The sequence below is a fragment of the Staurois parvus genome, unplaced genomic scaffold (assembly GCF_062004578.1).
Source record: "Staurois parvus isolate SC_StPar_1 unplaced genomic scaffold, SC_StPar_1.0 ptg002195l, whole genome shotgun sequence".
Classification (NCBI taxonomy): domain Eukaryota; kingdom Metazoa; phylum Chordata; class Amphibia; order Anura; family Ranidae; genus Staurois; species Staurois parvus.
Window position 1 is genome coordinate 16,232 of NW_028319991.1, and position 15,834 is coordinate 32,065.

At 52.7% G+C, this 15,834-nt stretch overlaps 1 protein-coding gene across 2 annotated transcripts in view; it reads left to right on the forward strand.

Moving 5' to 3' along the window:
* Window positions 1-15,834, forward strand: part of MARVELD3 (MARVEL domain containing 3) — a 37,202-nt gene that overhangs the window by 12,670 nt on the left and 8,698 nt on the right. For both annotated transcript variants that reach the window (XM_089665452.1, XM_089665451.1), the window contains exons 2-3: window positions 7,059-7,755; window positions 9,692-9,798. In XM_089665452.1, the coding sequence (XP_089521578.1) occupies window positions 7,067-7,755; window positions 9,692-9,798 (796 nt within the window). In that variant the 5' untranslated portion in view covers window positions 7,059-7,066. The remainder of the gene's footprint in view (window positions 1-7,058; window positions 7,756-9,691; window positions 9,799-15,834) is intronic.

The window sequence follows — 15,834 nt, forward strand, 5'->3', positions numbered from 1 at the left end:
GGTATTGTAACTCCGCGGAGGACACGACTGTCCACCCAAAGTGTGGAGAGACTCACGTTTGTGAAAATGAATCAGGCGTGGATTAGTCTGGATTTCAAACCACCAGTTCCTGACACAACTGACTAAATCCGCCATGAATCATGCCTCAAACATGTGCCACTTTGAGGTCTCCTCACACACTGCTGGTGTGTAGAATTTTTTGACATAGGGTGCTGGCAGATTATGGGCCTCCCATAGCTGCTGCCAGGCCCCTAATCTGCCATAGGCCCCTATATACCGCCTCCTCATGCTGCTGCCAGGTCCAGAGTCTGTCATGGGTCCCTGTACGGCCTCCCATTGCTGCTGTCTCCATCGCCACACTCTGCCATGTGCCACTTTCAGGTCTCCTCACACTGCTGTTGTGTAGAATTTTTTGACATAGGGTGCTGGCAGATTACGGGCCTCCCATTGCTGCTGCCAGGCCCCTAATCTGCCATAGGCCCCTATATACCGCTTCCTCATGCTGCTGCCAGGTCCAGAGTCTCTCATGGGTCCCTGTACGGCCTCCCATTGCTGCTGTCTCCATCGCCACACTCTGCCATGTGCCACTTTCAGGTCTCACACACTGCTGGTGTGTAGAATTTTTTGACATAGGGTGCTGGCAGATTACGGGCCTCCCATAGCTGCTGCCAGGCCCCTAATCTGCCATAGGCCCCTATATACCGCCTCCTCATGCTGCTGCCAGGTCCAGAGTCTGTCATGGGTCCCTGTACGGCCTCCCATTGCTGCTGTCTCCATCGCCACACTCTGCCATGTGCCACTTTCAGGTCTCCTCACACACTGCTGGTGTGTAGAATTTTTTGACATAGGGTGTTGGCAGATTACGGGCCTCCCATTGCTGCTGCCAGGCCCCTAATCTGCCATAGGCCCCTATATACCGCTTCCTCATGCTGCTGCCAGGTCCAGAGTCTGTCATGGGTCCCTGTACGGCCTCCCATTGCTGCTGTCTCCATCGCCACACTCTGCCATGTGCCACTTTCAGGTCTCCTCACACACTGCTGGTGTGTAGAATTTTTTGACATAGGGTGCTGGCAGATTATGGGCCTCCTATAGCTGCTGCCAGGCCCCTAATCTGCCATAGGCCCCTATATACCGCTTCCTCATGCTGCTGCCAGGTCCAGAGTCTCTCATGGGTCCCTGTACGGCCTCCCATTGCTGCTGTCTCCATCGCCACACTCTGCCATGTGCCACTTTCAGGTCTCACACACTGCTGGTGTGTAGAATTTTTTGACATAGGGTGCTGGCAGATTACGGGCCTCCCATAGCTGCTGCCAGGCCCCTAATCTGCCATAGGCCCCTATATACCGCTTCCTCATGCTGCTGCCAGGTCCAGAGTCTGTCATGGGTCCCTGTACGGCCTCCCATTGCTGCTGTCTCCATCGCCACACTCTGCCATGTGCCACTTTCAGGTCTCACACACTGCTGGTGTGTAGAATTTTTTGACATAGGGTGCTGGCAGATTACGGGCCTCCCATAACTGCTGCCAGGCCCCTAATCTGCCATAGGCCCCTATATACCGCCTCCTCATGCTGCTGCCAGGTCCAGAGTCTGTCATGGGTCCCTGTACGGCCTCCCATTGCTGCTGTCTCCATCGCCACACTCTGCCATGTGCCACTTTCAGGTCTCCTCACACACTGCTGGTGTGTAGAATTTTTTGACATAGGGTGTTGGCAGATTACGGGCCTCCCATTGCTGCTGCCAGGCCCCTAATCTGCCATAGGCCCCTATATACCGCTTCCTCATGCTGCTGCCAGGTCCAGAGTCTGTCATGGGTCCCTGTACGGCCTCCCATTGCTGCTGTCTCCATCGCCACACTCTGCCATGTGCCACTTTCAGGTCTCCTCACACACTGCTGGTGTGTAGAATTTTTTGACATAGGGTGCTGGCAGGTTATGGGCCTCCCATAGCTGCTGCCAGGCCCCTAATCTGCCATGGGCCCCTATATACCGCCTCCTCATGCTGCTGCCAGGTCCACAGTGTCTCATGCCATGTGCCACTTTCAGGTCTCCTCACACTGCTGGTGTGTTGAATTTTTTGACATAGGGTGCTGGCAGATTATGGGCCTCCTATAGCTGCTGCCAGGCCCCTAATCTGCCATAGGCCCCTATATACCGCTTCCTCATGCTGCTGCCAGGTCCAGAGTCTGTCATGGGTCCCTGTACGGCCTCCCATTGCTGCTGTCTCCATCGCCACACTCTGCCATGTGCCACTTTCAGGTCTCCTCACACACTGCTGGTGTGTAGAATTTTTTGACATAGGGTGCTGGCAGATTATGGGCCTCCCATAGCTGCTGCCAGGCCCCTAATCTGCCATAGGCCCCTATATACCGCCTCCTCATGCTGCTGCCAGGTCCAGAGTCTGTCATGGGTCCCTGTACGGCCTCCCATTGCTGCTGTCTCCATCGCCACACTCTGCCATGTGCCACTTTCAGGTCTCCTCACACTGCTGGTGTGTAGAATTTTTTGACATAGGGTGCTGGCAGATTACAGGCCTCCCATTGCTGCTGCCAGGCCCCTAATCTGCCATAGGCCCCTATATACCGCTTCCTCATGCTGCTGCCAGTTCCAGAGTCTCTCATGGGTCCCTGTACGGCCTCCCATTGCTGCTGTCTCCATCGCCACACTCTGCCATGTGCCACTTTCAGGTCTCCTCACACACTGCTGGTGTGTAGAATTTTTTGACATAGGGTGCTGGCAGATTATGGGCCTCCTATAGCTGCTGCCAGGCCCCTAATCTGCCATAGGCCCCTATATACCGCTTCCTCATGCTGCTGCCAGGTCCAGAGTCTCTCATGGGTCCCTGTACGGCCTCCCATTGCTGCTGTCTCCATCGCCACACTCTGCCATGTGCCACTTTCAGGTCTCACACACTGCTGGTGTGTAGAATTTTTTGACATAGGGTGCTGGCAGATTACGGGCCTCCCATAGCTGCTGCCAGGCCCCTAATCTGCCATAGGCCCCTATATACCGCCTCCTCATGCTGCTGCCAGGTCCAGAGTCTGTCATGGGTCCCTGTACGGCCTCCCATTGCTGCTGTCTCCATCGCCACACTCTGCCATGTGCCACTTTCAGGTCTCCTCACACACTGCTGGTGTGTAGAATTTTTTGACATAGGGTGCTGGCAGATTACGGGCCTCCCATAGCTGCTGCCAGGCCCCTAATCTGCCATAGGCCCCTATATACCGCTTCCTCATGCTGCTGCCAGGTCCAGAGTCTCTCATGGGTCCCTGTACGGCCTCCCATTGCTGCTGTCTCCATCGCCACACTCTGCCATGTGCCACTTTCAGGTCTCCTCACACACTGCTGGTGTGTAGAATTTTTTGACATAGGGTGCTGGCAGATTATGGGCCTCCCATAGCTGCTGCCAGGCCCCTAATCTGCCATGGGCCCCTATATACCGCCTCCTCATGCTGCTGCCAGGTCCACAGTGTCTCATGCCATGTGCCACTTTCAGGTCTCCTCACACTGCTGGTGTGTTGAATTTTTTGACATAGGGTGCTGGCAGATTATGGGCCTCCTATAGCTGCTGCCAGGCCCCTAATCTGCCATAGGCCCCTATATACCGCTTCCTCATGCTGCTGCCAGGTCCAGAGTCTCTCATGGGTCCCTGTACGGCCTCCCATTGCTGCTGTCTCCATCGCCACACTCTGCCATGTGCCACTTTCAGGTCTCCTCACACACTGCTGGTGTGTAGAATTTTTTGACATAGGGTGCTGGCAGATTATGGGCCTCCTATAGCTGCTGCCAGGCCCCTAATCTGCCATAGGCCCCTATATACCGCTTCCTCATGCTGCTGCCAGGTCCAGAGTCTCTCATGGGTCCCTGTACGGCCTCCCATTGCTGCTGTCTCCATCGCCACACTCTGCCATGTGCCAATTTCAGGTCTCCTCACACACTGCTGGTGTGTAGAATTTTTTGACATAGGGTGCTGGCAGATTACGGGCCTCCCATAGCTGCTGCCAGGCCCCTAATCTGCCATGGGCCCCTATACCGCCTCCTCATGCTGCTGCCAAGTCCAGAGTGTGTCATGGGTCCCTGTACGGCCTCCTATTGCTGCTGTCTCCATAGCCACACTCTGCCATGTGCCACTTTCAGGTCTCCTCACACTGCTGGTGTGTTGAATTTTTTGACATAGGGTGCTGGCAGATTACGGGCCTCCCATTGCTGCTGCCAGGCACGTAATCTGCCATGGGCCCCCGTACCGACTCCTCATGCTGTGACGTTGCAACAAGGTGGAATTCAACCCTACATATGTTAGACCGCCTTTACGAACAGCGAAAGGCCATCACCGATTTCCTGATGTTAAAAGCGGATAAAGGTACTCCCTGTGTAACTTAGATGTCAGCCATTGGCAGCTCATGCGTGACACCTGCGCTTGCTCAGGCCCTTTGAGGAGGCCACGCTATTCGTGAGTCGGCAGGACTATGGGATGAACGACGTCATTCCTCTGTTGCACGTCCTGGAACAAATGCTGTTAACAATGGCTGGTCAGGGTGCGGTAGACGTGGCGCACAGATCTCAACGCCACATGACCCCTGTGGGGGCAGGACAGGAAGAAGAGGAGGAGGTAGAGGAGGACATTGGTGCTCAGGAATTATTGAGTGAAATGGGTGGTTTTTCCACTCAGCGGACAGGAGTGGAGGAGCAGGAGCATCTGGTAGAGGAGGAGGAGGAGGAGACAGAGGACCCAGACGCACCGTGGCAGTATGCTGTGGAGATGGAGGCAGGGAGTCCCTCGCATTCCTTGGCACAAATGGCCCATAGCATGCTCGCTTGCTTGCGTAGCGACAGCCGAATAATAACCATCAGACAGAGGGATGACTTTTGGCTGTCCACCTTGTTGGACCCTCGCTACCGTTCAAAAATGGTGGCCTTTTTCACACCTGCTGAGAGGGAGGCCAAAATAACGTACTATAAAAACCACCTATGTAGTCAGCTGGTCTCTGCCTGTCTGCGCCAACGTCCATCCTCAGACACTGTGGGCCCTGTGCGCTCGCGTTCCGCTGCCATGGCAGCAGGGGAGGGGTGGGGTGGTAGGAGCAGTGGCAGCTCCACCAGCAGCGGCTGCCTCAGTCTGCAGTCGATGATGAGTAGCTTTCTTCACCAGCGCAGTGAGGAAACTACTAACCAGCCGCAGCAGCAGCAGCAGCAGCAGCATCAGGTGGACCTGGAGCAGGACCTCAAACAACAGGCTTGGGCCTACTTGGACAGCACCCTGCCAACCGAGGTAGACAATCCCCTTGACTACTGGGCAACGAAACTTGACCTTTGGCCCCAACTAGCTGAATTTGCCCTTGAAAGGCTGTCATGCCCGGCCAGTAGCGTGGCATCGGAGCGCGTGTTTAGTGCGGCAGGAGGTATTGCAACTCCGCGGAGGACACGACTGTCCACCCAAAGTGTGGAGAGACTGACGTTTGTGAAAATGAATCAGGCGTGGATTAGTCTGGATTTCAAACCACCAGTTCCTGACACAACTGACTAAATCCGCCATGAATCATGCCCCAAACATGTGCCACTTTCAGGTCTCCTCACACTGCTGGTGTGTTCCATTTTTTGTCATAGGGTGCTGGCAGATTACGGGCCTCCCATAGCTGCTGCCAGGCCCCTAATCTGCCATGGGCCCCTATACCGCCTCCTCATGCTGCTGCCAAGTCCAGAGTCTCTCATGGGTCCCTGTACGGCCTCCCATTGCTGCTGTCTCCATCGCCACACTCTGCCATGTGCCACTTTCAGGTCTCACACACTGCTGGTGTGTAGAATTTTTTGACATAGGGTGCTGGCAGATTACGGGCCTCCCATAGCTGCTGCCAGGCCCCTAATCTGCCATAGGCCCCTATATACCGCCTCCTCATGCTGCTGCCAGGTCCAGAGTCTGTCATGGGTCCCTGTACGGCCTCCCATTGCTGCTGTCTCCATCGCCACACTCTGCCATGTGCCACTTTCAGGTCTCCTCACACTGCTGGTGGGTTCCATTTTTTGTCATAGGGTGCTGGCAGATTACGGGCCTCCCATAGCTGCTGCCAGGCCCCTAATCTGCCATGGGCCCCTGTTGTCGCTTGTTGGCATATTCCGCTCGTTCAGATGCTCCTTCTCCTGCTACTCCTCTTCACGGATTCCGTCAGCAGTCTTTCTTGGAATCCGTTTCCAAGAGACAACAGTTTGCGAGCACGCACCAGACGGTGCAGAAACTGAACGTCCTCCTGTCCAAGTTGCTGCTGCCAGGCTCGTAATCTGTCATGCGCCCCTGTACCGCCTCCTCATGCTGCTGCCAGGTCCAGAGTGTGTCATGGGCCCCCGTACCGACTCCAAATGCTGCTGCCAGGCCCGTAATCTGTCATGGGCCCCTGTACCGCCTCCCCATGCTGCTGCCACGTCCAGATTGTGTCATGGGTCCCTGTACGGCCTCCCATTGCTGCTGCCAGGCCTGTAATCTGCCATGGGCCCCCGTACCGACTCCTCATGCTGCTGCCAGGCCCGTAATCTGCCATGGGCCCCTGTACCGCCTCCTCATGCTGCTGCCAGGTCCAGAGTGTGTCATGGGTCCCTGTACGGCCTCCCATTGCTGCTGTCTCTATCGCCACACTCTGCCATGTGCCACTTTCAGGTCTCCTCACACTGCTGGTGGTTTCCATTTTTGTCATAGGGTGCTGTATGGCCTCCCATTGCTGCTGCCTCCACCGCCACACTGTGGCTCCACACTCTGGTTTTGGCCCCGTGACTGGCCAAATGAGTGAAGTGTGCGGTGATTCTAAGATCGACGGCACTCATCTGCATGTCATACTGCCTGACAGTATTATTTCTCTTCCCCAGCAGACTCCAAGGGCATTTAAATTAAAGGTACAGTGTTCAGCACTAATATTAAGTCTCTCTGAAGCCTAGAAACACCCTTTTTTAAGTTAAATTCACAGCGAATATATTCGACTCGAATCGAAATTTTTCTACGAATTCGCCGAATCAGTCGAATCGAATTTTTGAATACTTCGCTCATCTCTACTCACAACTGTCCTTTCTCTTTTACAGGTCCGATCATGGTGGATTCTGGGCCTTATCCAAGCGATGGGGAAGGTCGCCCCTCCAGGAAACACAGACATGACCAGAGGAGCGCACCGGACTGGGATTCCGAATATCAGCATGGACGCGGCAATGGCAGGAACCGGGACGAGCAAAGCCAGAACCAAGACAGGCGCCAGGACCGAGAGGATCGGGGAGCGCGTAGACCCAGAGAAGACTTGGGGCGCGAGCAATACCGCGATGAGAGGGGGCAGAGAGACCGGGGCAGAGACAGGGAGGACAGAGGGCACAGCCGCAGTCACCCCGACAGAAGTCGGTATAAGGACAGAGAGGATTACCAGTCCGAGAAGAGCCACGACCAGCACCGGGGGAGAGACTACCAGTCCGAGAAGAGCCACGACCAGCACCGGGGGAGAGACTACCAGTCCGAGAAGAGCTACGACCAGCACCGGGGGAGAGACTACCAGTCCGAGAAGAGCTACGACCAGCACCGGGGGAGAGACTACCAGTCCGAGAAGAGCTACGACCAGCACCGGGGGAGAGACTACCAGTCCGAGAAGAGCTACGACCAGCACCGGGGAAGCGAAGACTATCACAAGGAGAAAAGCCGAAACCGATATGAGGAGAGAGAGAGACCGCATGAGCCCTACACACACAGTCCAGACCGACGGGGTTATCCTATGGACAGCAATGTCCCATCAGAGAGGTGAGTGCTAGCCCCTTGTAACCTGCCCATGTATCTAAACCCAAGAACTAAAATTGAATATAATGCAGTCCTTGGATGAGGTGCCTGCATTAGTTTTCTTTTTCTCAGGGTGCGCTCTCAGCACAACAACCTCAGCCAACCACAGACACAAAGGGGAAGATTTACTGAAAGGTGCAAAATCTGGTGCAGCTATGCATAGAAACCAATCGGCATCCAGGTTTTATTGTCAAAGTTTAATTGGACAAGCTGGATTTAGAAGCTGATTGGCTCCCACGCACAGCTGCACCAGATTCCGAGTGCTCCTGTCTTAGTAAATCTCCATACCATATGTTCAACATGTAGGTGTTAAAGCGATATTAAAGTGTTACTAAACCCCCAACAGTACAATCAGTCTGTAGATGCAGTAAAGCATTCTTGTTATACTCACTATGGAACCTAAGGGGTTAATCCTCTGCATTGTGTAAAAAGGCTGTTTGATCCTGTCTTCTCTGATTCTCCCCTTCTTCCAGTGTCCCCCTCTTATCTCCTGATAAGACATATTGTGTGGAGTCACTCTGCACATGCTCAATTTGGTGTGTATTGCTAAAGAGAGCTTTTTTTTTTCCTTGGGAGAGTGCATGTGATTAGCACAGGGCCAATCAGCGCTGTCCAGACAGAGGTCAGGGGTCCTGCATCCTCCTAGAGCAGAATGAAAAGTCGTCCTACAAGCTGTAACCAGTGCTCTTCTGGACACTGATAGAAGACACAAGACAGCTATATACTGCTGATGAGAAAAGGGATTTAGCAGTTTATATTTACAAAAATTTTGCATTTCCATGTTCTGTGTACTGCGGGAGACCAGATCTAGTGAATGCGGGGTCCGGGGAGAGCAGATATAGTGAATGCGGGGTCGGGGGAGAGCGGATACAGTGAATGCAGGGTCCGAGGAGAGCGGATATAGTGAATGCGGGGTCCGGGGAGAGCAGATATAGTGAATGAGGGGTCCGGGGAGAGCGGATATAGTGAATGCGGGGTCCGGGGAGAGCGGATATAGTGAATGCGGGGTCCGGGGAGAGCGGATATAGTGAATGCGGGGTCCGGGGAGAGCGGATATAGTGAATGTGGGGACCGGGGAGAGCGGATACAGTGATTTTGGGGTCCGGGGAGAGCAAATACAGTGATTTCGGGGTCCGGGGAGAGCGGATATAGTGAATGCGGGGTCCGGGGAGAGCGGATATAGTGAATGCGGGGTCCGGGGAGAGCGGATATAGTGAATGCGGGGTCCGGGGAGAGCGGATATAGTGAATGCGGGGTCCGGGGAGAGCGGATAAAGTAAATGCGGGGTCCGCATTGTTGATAACCGGCAAGTCTGTTTACATCATGCTCAGCTGTGATCACATGGTGAAGGGCCGCTCTGATTGGCCCTTTGTCATGATCTGTGATCAGCTGTATCCGATGGACGGGTGCACGGTTCTCGGAGAACGTCATATGGCTCCCTCCCAGAATTGGACGACTGCCCTGTAGCCATCGTTCGGCTATACTGCGGTCAGCAAGTGGTTAAAGCCCACCGCTTTGTCTCGGCACGTATGCGTTAGGTGGGCAGCAAGAGGTCAAAAGCAAACGAAATTTATGAAGTTCATTCAAAGGACATTCGTTTTATCGTGGAATGTGCTGATCGGAATGTTTGTACGAAGGTTCATTTGGAGTTTTGCTAGCACACGGCCATCTTAAAGCCATACACGCTATAATCCGATTCATCAGGTTATCCGATCCGGGCCAGCCTGATTGGATATATATTGGATGGGTCCGTTAGGTAGGCAGATCATACAGTTTTGGTGAATCTGTGGACAGATGGTGCAGATTGTAACGTGTGTGGCCAGTTTTAGGTGGCAGCTTGGATGTGTCTGTGGAGGTATGTACGAGGTTAATCTTCATTCGTGGTTTTTTTGCCTCGTAGATCATTTCCTCCCAATGGAGCCCGGATGCATGAAATGGAATATTATGAAGAGTCGGGGGGAGGGATCCTGGACTGCCACAAGTGCAGATACCTGTGTACAGGGCGAGGTAAGGAGGCTGATTGCTGCCGCTGTCATGTGATCAGGCAAGAATGCAATGCTGGCATAGCCCATCTCCCTCCCTGAGGGTCATAGCCCTCTCCTGTTCTGAGAGGGGGTCTAACTGGTGTCCGTGCTGGCCCAGCTCCTCTGCCCCTCCTCTCAAATACCCTGCATAACTTTTTATGTAGCTATTAGGGTAGGAGAGAAAGGGAATACTATAGAGCAGGGATGTCGAACTCTGCATTATGGTTGAAGGGCTGGTAGTATTTGTAGATGTCCAGAGCACCTCACCCCTCTGTACATCAGATGTCAAGAGCCCCCCAGCAGAAGTCAAGAGTCCCCCCACACACCATCAGAAGATAAGTGTCCCCCACCCTCCTTACATCAGAAGTCGAGTCCCCCACCCTCCATACATCAGATGTCAAGAGCCCCCCCCTTCAGAAGACAAGTGTCCCTCACCCTCCTTACATCAGAAGTCGAGAGTTCCCCACCCTCCTTACATCAGAAGTCGAGAGCTCCCCCACCCTCCTTACATCAGAAGTCGAGAGCCCCCCACATTCCTTAAATCAGAAGTCGAGAGTTCCCCACCCTCCTTACATCAGAAGTCGAGAGTCCCCCACCCTCCTTACATCAGAAGTCGAGAGTCCCCCACCCTCCTTACATCAGAAGTCGAGAGTCCCCCACCCTCCTTACATCAGAAGTCGAGAGTCCCCCACCCTCCTTACATCAGAAGTCGAGAGCCCCCCACCCTCCTTACATCAGAAGTCGAGAGCCCCCCACCCTCCTTACATCAGAAGTCGAGAGCCCCCCACCCTCCTTACATCAGAAGTCGAGAGTCCCCCACCCTCCTTACATCAGAAGTCGAGAGCCCCCCACCTTCCTTACATCAGAAGTCGAGAGCCCCCCACCCTCCTTACATCAGAAGTCGAGAGCCCCCCACCCTCCTTACATCAGAAGTCGAGAGTCCCCCCACCCTCCTTACATCAGAAGTGGAGAGCCCCCCGCCCTCCTTACATCAGAAGTTGAGAGCCCCCCGCCCTCCTTACATCAGAAGTCGAGAGTCCCCCACCCTCCTTACATCAGAAGTCGAGAGCCCCCCACCCTCCTTACATCAGAAGTCGAGAGCCCCCCACCCTCCTTACATCAGAAGTCGAGAGCCCCCCACCCTCCTTACATCAGAAGTCGAGAGCCCCCCACCCTCCTTACATCAGAAGTCGAGAGCCCCCCACCCTCCTTACATCAGAAGTCGAGAGCCCCCCACCCTCCTTACATCAGAAGTCGAGAGCCCCCCACCCTCCTTACATCAGAAGTCGAGAGTCCCCCCACCCTCCTTACATCAGAAGTCGAGAGTCCCCCCACCCTCCTTACATCAGAAGTTGAGAGCCCCCCGCCCTCCTTACATCAGAAGTGGAGAGTCCCCCACCCTCCTTACATCAGAAGTCGAGACCCCCCCCTCCACACCATCAGGAGTCAAGAGCCCCTCACCCTCCCTTATATCATAGTGCACATTCCTTACCTTGTGCTGCTGCTGGGAAGAAGCCGGGAAGCAGAAAGTGCAGGGTCTGGAGGAGGACAAGAAGAGGGCTGGAGTCAGCTGACGGAGTCTGCTGAATGCTGAGACCAGGGGGTGCTGTGGCTGCACAGAGAGGTGCAGGGTGTCTAGGAGGGGTTCTGTGAATGAATAAACTACAAGTACCGGCAGCCTTTGTGGCTGCTAGCTTGTAGTTCTCAATGAATTACTAGGGTGCTGGTGAGCACTCCAGTAGTTCATTGATTCTTCCTGCCATTCAGTAGCTGCCTGCCCACACGAGGTACGGGCAGACAACTACACTCACAGTCTGCAGGAGCCTGAGATTGCACCCGTGATCTGCTGATTGCAAGTGCAATGCTTTACGGGTTCCTAAGAAAACGAAATAATAAATACACATTGTTTTACCTGCAAAATGGGCATTTATTATTTTATTTTTAGAAAGGTAAAGTTAGCCTTTAAAGTAGTTGCAAAGGCTGAATGAAGGTAAAAAACCTTCTCTGTGCAGCATCACCCCCCTAATACTCACCTAAGCCCCCTTTCGATTCAGCAATGTGCATTATAATCTCAGCTATCCTTAGACTCCTCCTTATTTCTGAGACAGAAGCAGGAGCCATTGGCTTCCGCTGTTGTCAATCACAGCCAGCCAATGAGGAGAGAGAGGGGGTGGGGCCAAGCTGTGGCTCCGTATGTGAATGGACACATGGAGCAACGGGTGCCCCCACAGCAAGCTGCTTGCTGTGGGGCACTCGACAGGAGGGAGGGGCCAGGAGAGCCTGCGGGGGACCTGAGAAGAGGAGGATCTGGGCTGCTCTGTGCAAAACCATTACACAGAGCAGGTAAGTATAGACATATTTGTTATTTTCCTAAAAACAAAAAAAATGAACCTTTTAGAATCACTTTAAAGTGATTGTAAAGACTTTTTTTTTAAAATAATAAACATGTCAGACTTACCCGCTCTGTGTAATGGTTTTGCACAGAGCAGCCCTGATCCTCCTCTACTCAGGTCCCCCAGTGGCACTCCTGGCCCCTCCCTCCTGCCAAGTGACCCCACAGCAAGCAGCTTGCTGTGGAGGCACCTGAGCAGGCTCACTCCCAAGCCACTCTGCTCTATGTGTCCATTCTTGTGCACATCGCTGGATCGAGGTGGGGCTCAGGTAAGTGTTAAGTACTGGGGGGAGCGGAGGGGGGGCGCACACAGAAAGTTATTTTACTTTCATGCATGAAGGTAAAAATAAAAACCTTGACAACCTCTTTTACAGCCTCCCCTCTTATAGCCCTCATGGTGCAAGGACAGATAAATTGCAGCTGTCAGGTGTCTGGCATTTCTTTTTTCTGCCTCTGAAAGCAGCTCCAGGTTATCTAATGGGCATATCCACATTGTGTCATGTACAGGCATATATAAAGCAGCAAAAATACCCAAAAACCCCAAAACCTGCATTCAAAGAGAAGTTTTTCAGCGTAATTTATGCCAGTATGCACCTAAACGCACACATAGCGCATACATGTATTACAGGGATTGGAATACATTCACATTCTAGCCAATAGAATGAGTTTATATTCATGTGCATGTAAATGTAATATGTGCGTAAAAATGCAAAAGTGCAACATTAGGGTTGTTTTTTTTTCCTGCCAACTTGGAGCGTTTATTCATACGGCCGTGTGCATGAGGGCTTAGTAAATCAAAGATGTAACGGAACCGGACCCCGACTGCACTAGGGTATTTCCGTTAGCCTCCCGCTTCCCCGTCCGAACACAGATCCACGGACACCACCGCTGACCATACAAGACAAGACAGCACCAGACTTGTCCAAAAACAGGAAGTGGACTGCTTTATTTTAACACAGATTCAAGATATGTACACAGGGCGGGGCAATACATTTAGTAACAAGAGACACACAGCAGACACCCCCCACCAAGCCAATACACAAACACCTACATCCCATAATAGTTTGCTCCCAAGCCAGACACACAAGAGAACAATGGGACAACCACATGGCATTAAATAATGAACAACCCCCCACACCCCACCTAGACATGTCTATTCAATAGCAGGACATTTCACCCTGCACACCTAACAGGCACAGGGTGACTTACACATAATAGGGATATGGGGAGCTGAGACAGGGGTCTCCCCACCTCTCCAAAGGGGGCTGTGTTCCATGGGCCCCCCACCCAAAGTCACTCCCGTCACACAAGATCCCATTGCAGCCACTATACAGGAGCTCCTCCTTCGCTAGAAGCCGATGATTCCACATTGTGGATCGGTCAGGGACTTTGCACCTTGAGCCATAAACTGAAGGAGAGTCAATGGGCCTCTGTGGTATTTATTATTTGCACACAAGCCTTGTGTTGTTTATTATGAGGAGGAAGCAATTTAGTATTTTAACACCCACACACACATTGCAGGTTTTTTTGTACGTAGGTGAACCTGTGTTTTGCAAATGAAGGGCGAAGCAGTGGGCTTACTTCAAAGGTACAGTCCACCTTTACCAAAAACTAGGAGTAAATGTGGCAACGTTGATCTGGTGGTCACTGTGCATTGCACCAGGGACATTGCAGCAAGGACATTGCACCAGGGACCATCGTGTCGAGAGTGCAACGCACAGGCTCTTGTTTCCTTCAGCTCCAGATCTGTAGGGACCTTCTCTTTTGGGGCTGGGGGAGCCAGACTGCAATTCTGGTGAAATCAACGCAATGCTACTGGCGCTGTGTGGAGTCCCTCCACCATGGCGGCAGATGACACTTGTAGTGGTGTTGATAGATATTGGATGATGCGCTTGCGCTGGCTCCATCTGCACTGCTGTACCTGATACAAGAATGAGCAGGATTTGAGTGGAGGCCATTGTAGTGCCGCCAGTACAATGGGGGTCAGTGGGAAGGATGCTCATTACATGGTGGCCAGTGTAGTGCTCCTGGTACAATGGGGGGTCAGTGGGAAGAATGCTCATTACATGGTGGCCAGTGTAGTGCTCCCGGTACAATGGAGGGTCAGTGGGAAGAATGCTCATTACATGGTGGCCAGTGTAGTGCCCCCGGTACAATGGGGGGTCAGTGGGAAGAATGCTCATTACATGGTGGCCAGTGTAGTGCTCCCGGTACAATGAGGGTCAGTGGGAAGGATGCTCATTACATGGTGGCCAGTGTAGTTCTCCCGGTAGAATGGGGGTCAGTGGGAAGAATGCTTATTACATGGTGGCCAATGTAGTGCCCCTAGTACAATGGGGGTCAGTGGGAAGAATGCTCATTACATGGTGGCCACTGTAGTGCTCCCGGTGCAATGAGGGGTCAATGGAAAGAGTGCTCATTACATGGTGGCCACTATAGTGCCCCCGGTACAATGGAGGTCAGTGGAAAGAATGCACATTATATGGTGGCCAGTGTAGTGCTCGCAGTACAATGGTGGTCACTGGGAAGAATGCTCATTACATGGTGGCCAGTGTAGTGCTCCAAATACAATGGGGGTCAGTAGGAAGAATGCTCATTACATGGTGGCCAGTGTAGTGCTTCCGGTACAATGGAGGTCAGTGGAAAGAATGCACATTATATGGTGGCCAGTGTAGTGCTCGCAGTACAATGGTGGTCACTGGGAAGAATGCTCATTACATGGTGGCCAGTGTAGTGCTCCAAATACAATGAGGGTCAGTGGGAAGAATGCTCATTACATGGTGGCCAGTGTAGTGCCCCAGGTACAATGAGGGTCAGTGGGAAGAATGCTCATTACATGGTGGCCAGTGTAGTGCCCCAGGTACAATGAGGGTCAGTGGGAAGGATGCTCATTACATGGTGGCCAGTGTAGTGCTCCCGGTGCAATGAGGGGTCAATGGAAAGAGTGCTCATTACATGGTGGCCACTATAGTGCCCCCGGTACAATGGAGGTCAGTGGAAGGAATGCACATTATATGGTGGCCAGTGTAGTGCTCCCGGTACAATGGGGGTCTGTGAGAAGAATACTCATTACATGGTGGCCAGTGTAGTGCTCCTGGTACAATGGGAGTCAGTGGAAAGAGTGCTCATTATATGGTGGTCACTATAGTGCCCCCGGTACAATGGGGGTCAGTGGGAAGAATGCACATTATATGGTGGCCAGTGTAGTGCCCCAGAATTCCATATTATGGAAGTAGAGCTAAGCCTTTCTTTACTTTCACAGCCCTTGTTCTAATTGGACAATATGTAAAAACAAAACTGCATTTCAATGGTCAGAAGGTTTTATATTAAACAACTATCATCTAATTGGTATAATTACCTTAAAGAGGACCTGTCACTTTGCAGTGAAAAAAATGCTGCAAAGGAGGAGGGAGGGCACTTTGGGTATTTAGTTGGGAATGCTTTAGATAATTTTTGGAGCATGGCGTTTAAATCCCTGTCCTCTTTGCTAGGAGGTTAGGTTGGGGGGAGAATTAGGTATGATGGATGCGAGTGTTCTGAAGATCTTGGTGGAGTATGGGAGCTACAAATGGAAAGCTGAGGGTCAGACTCATTACTCTGCTTCCCACCAGATTTTGTTACATCTCT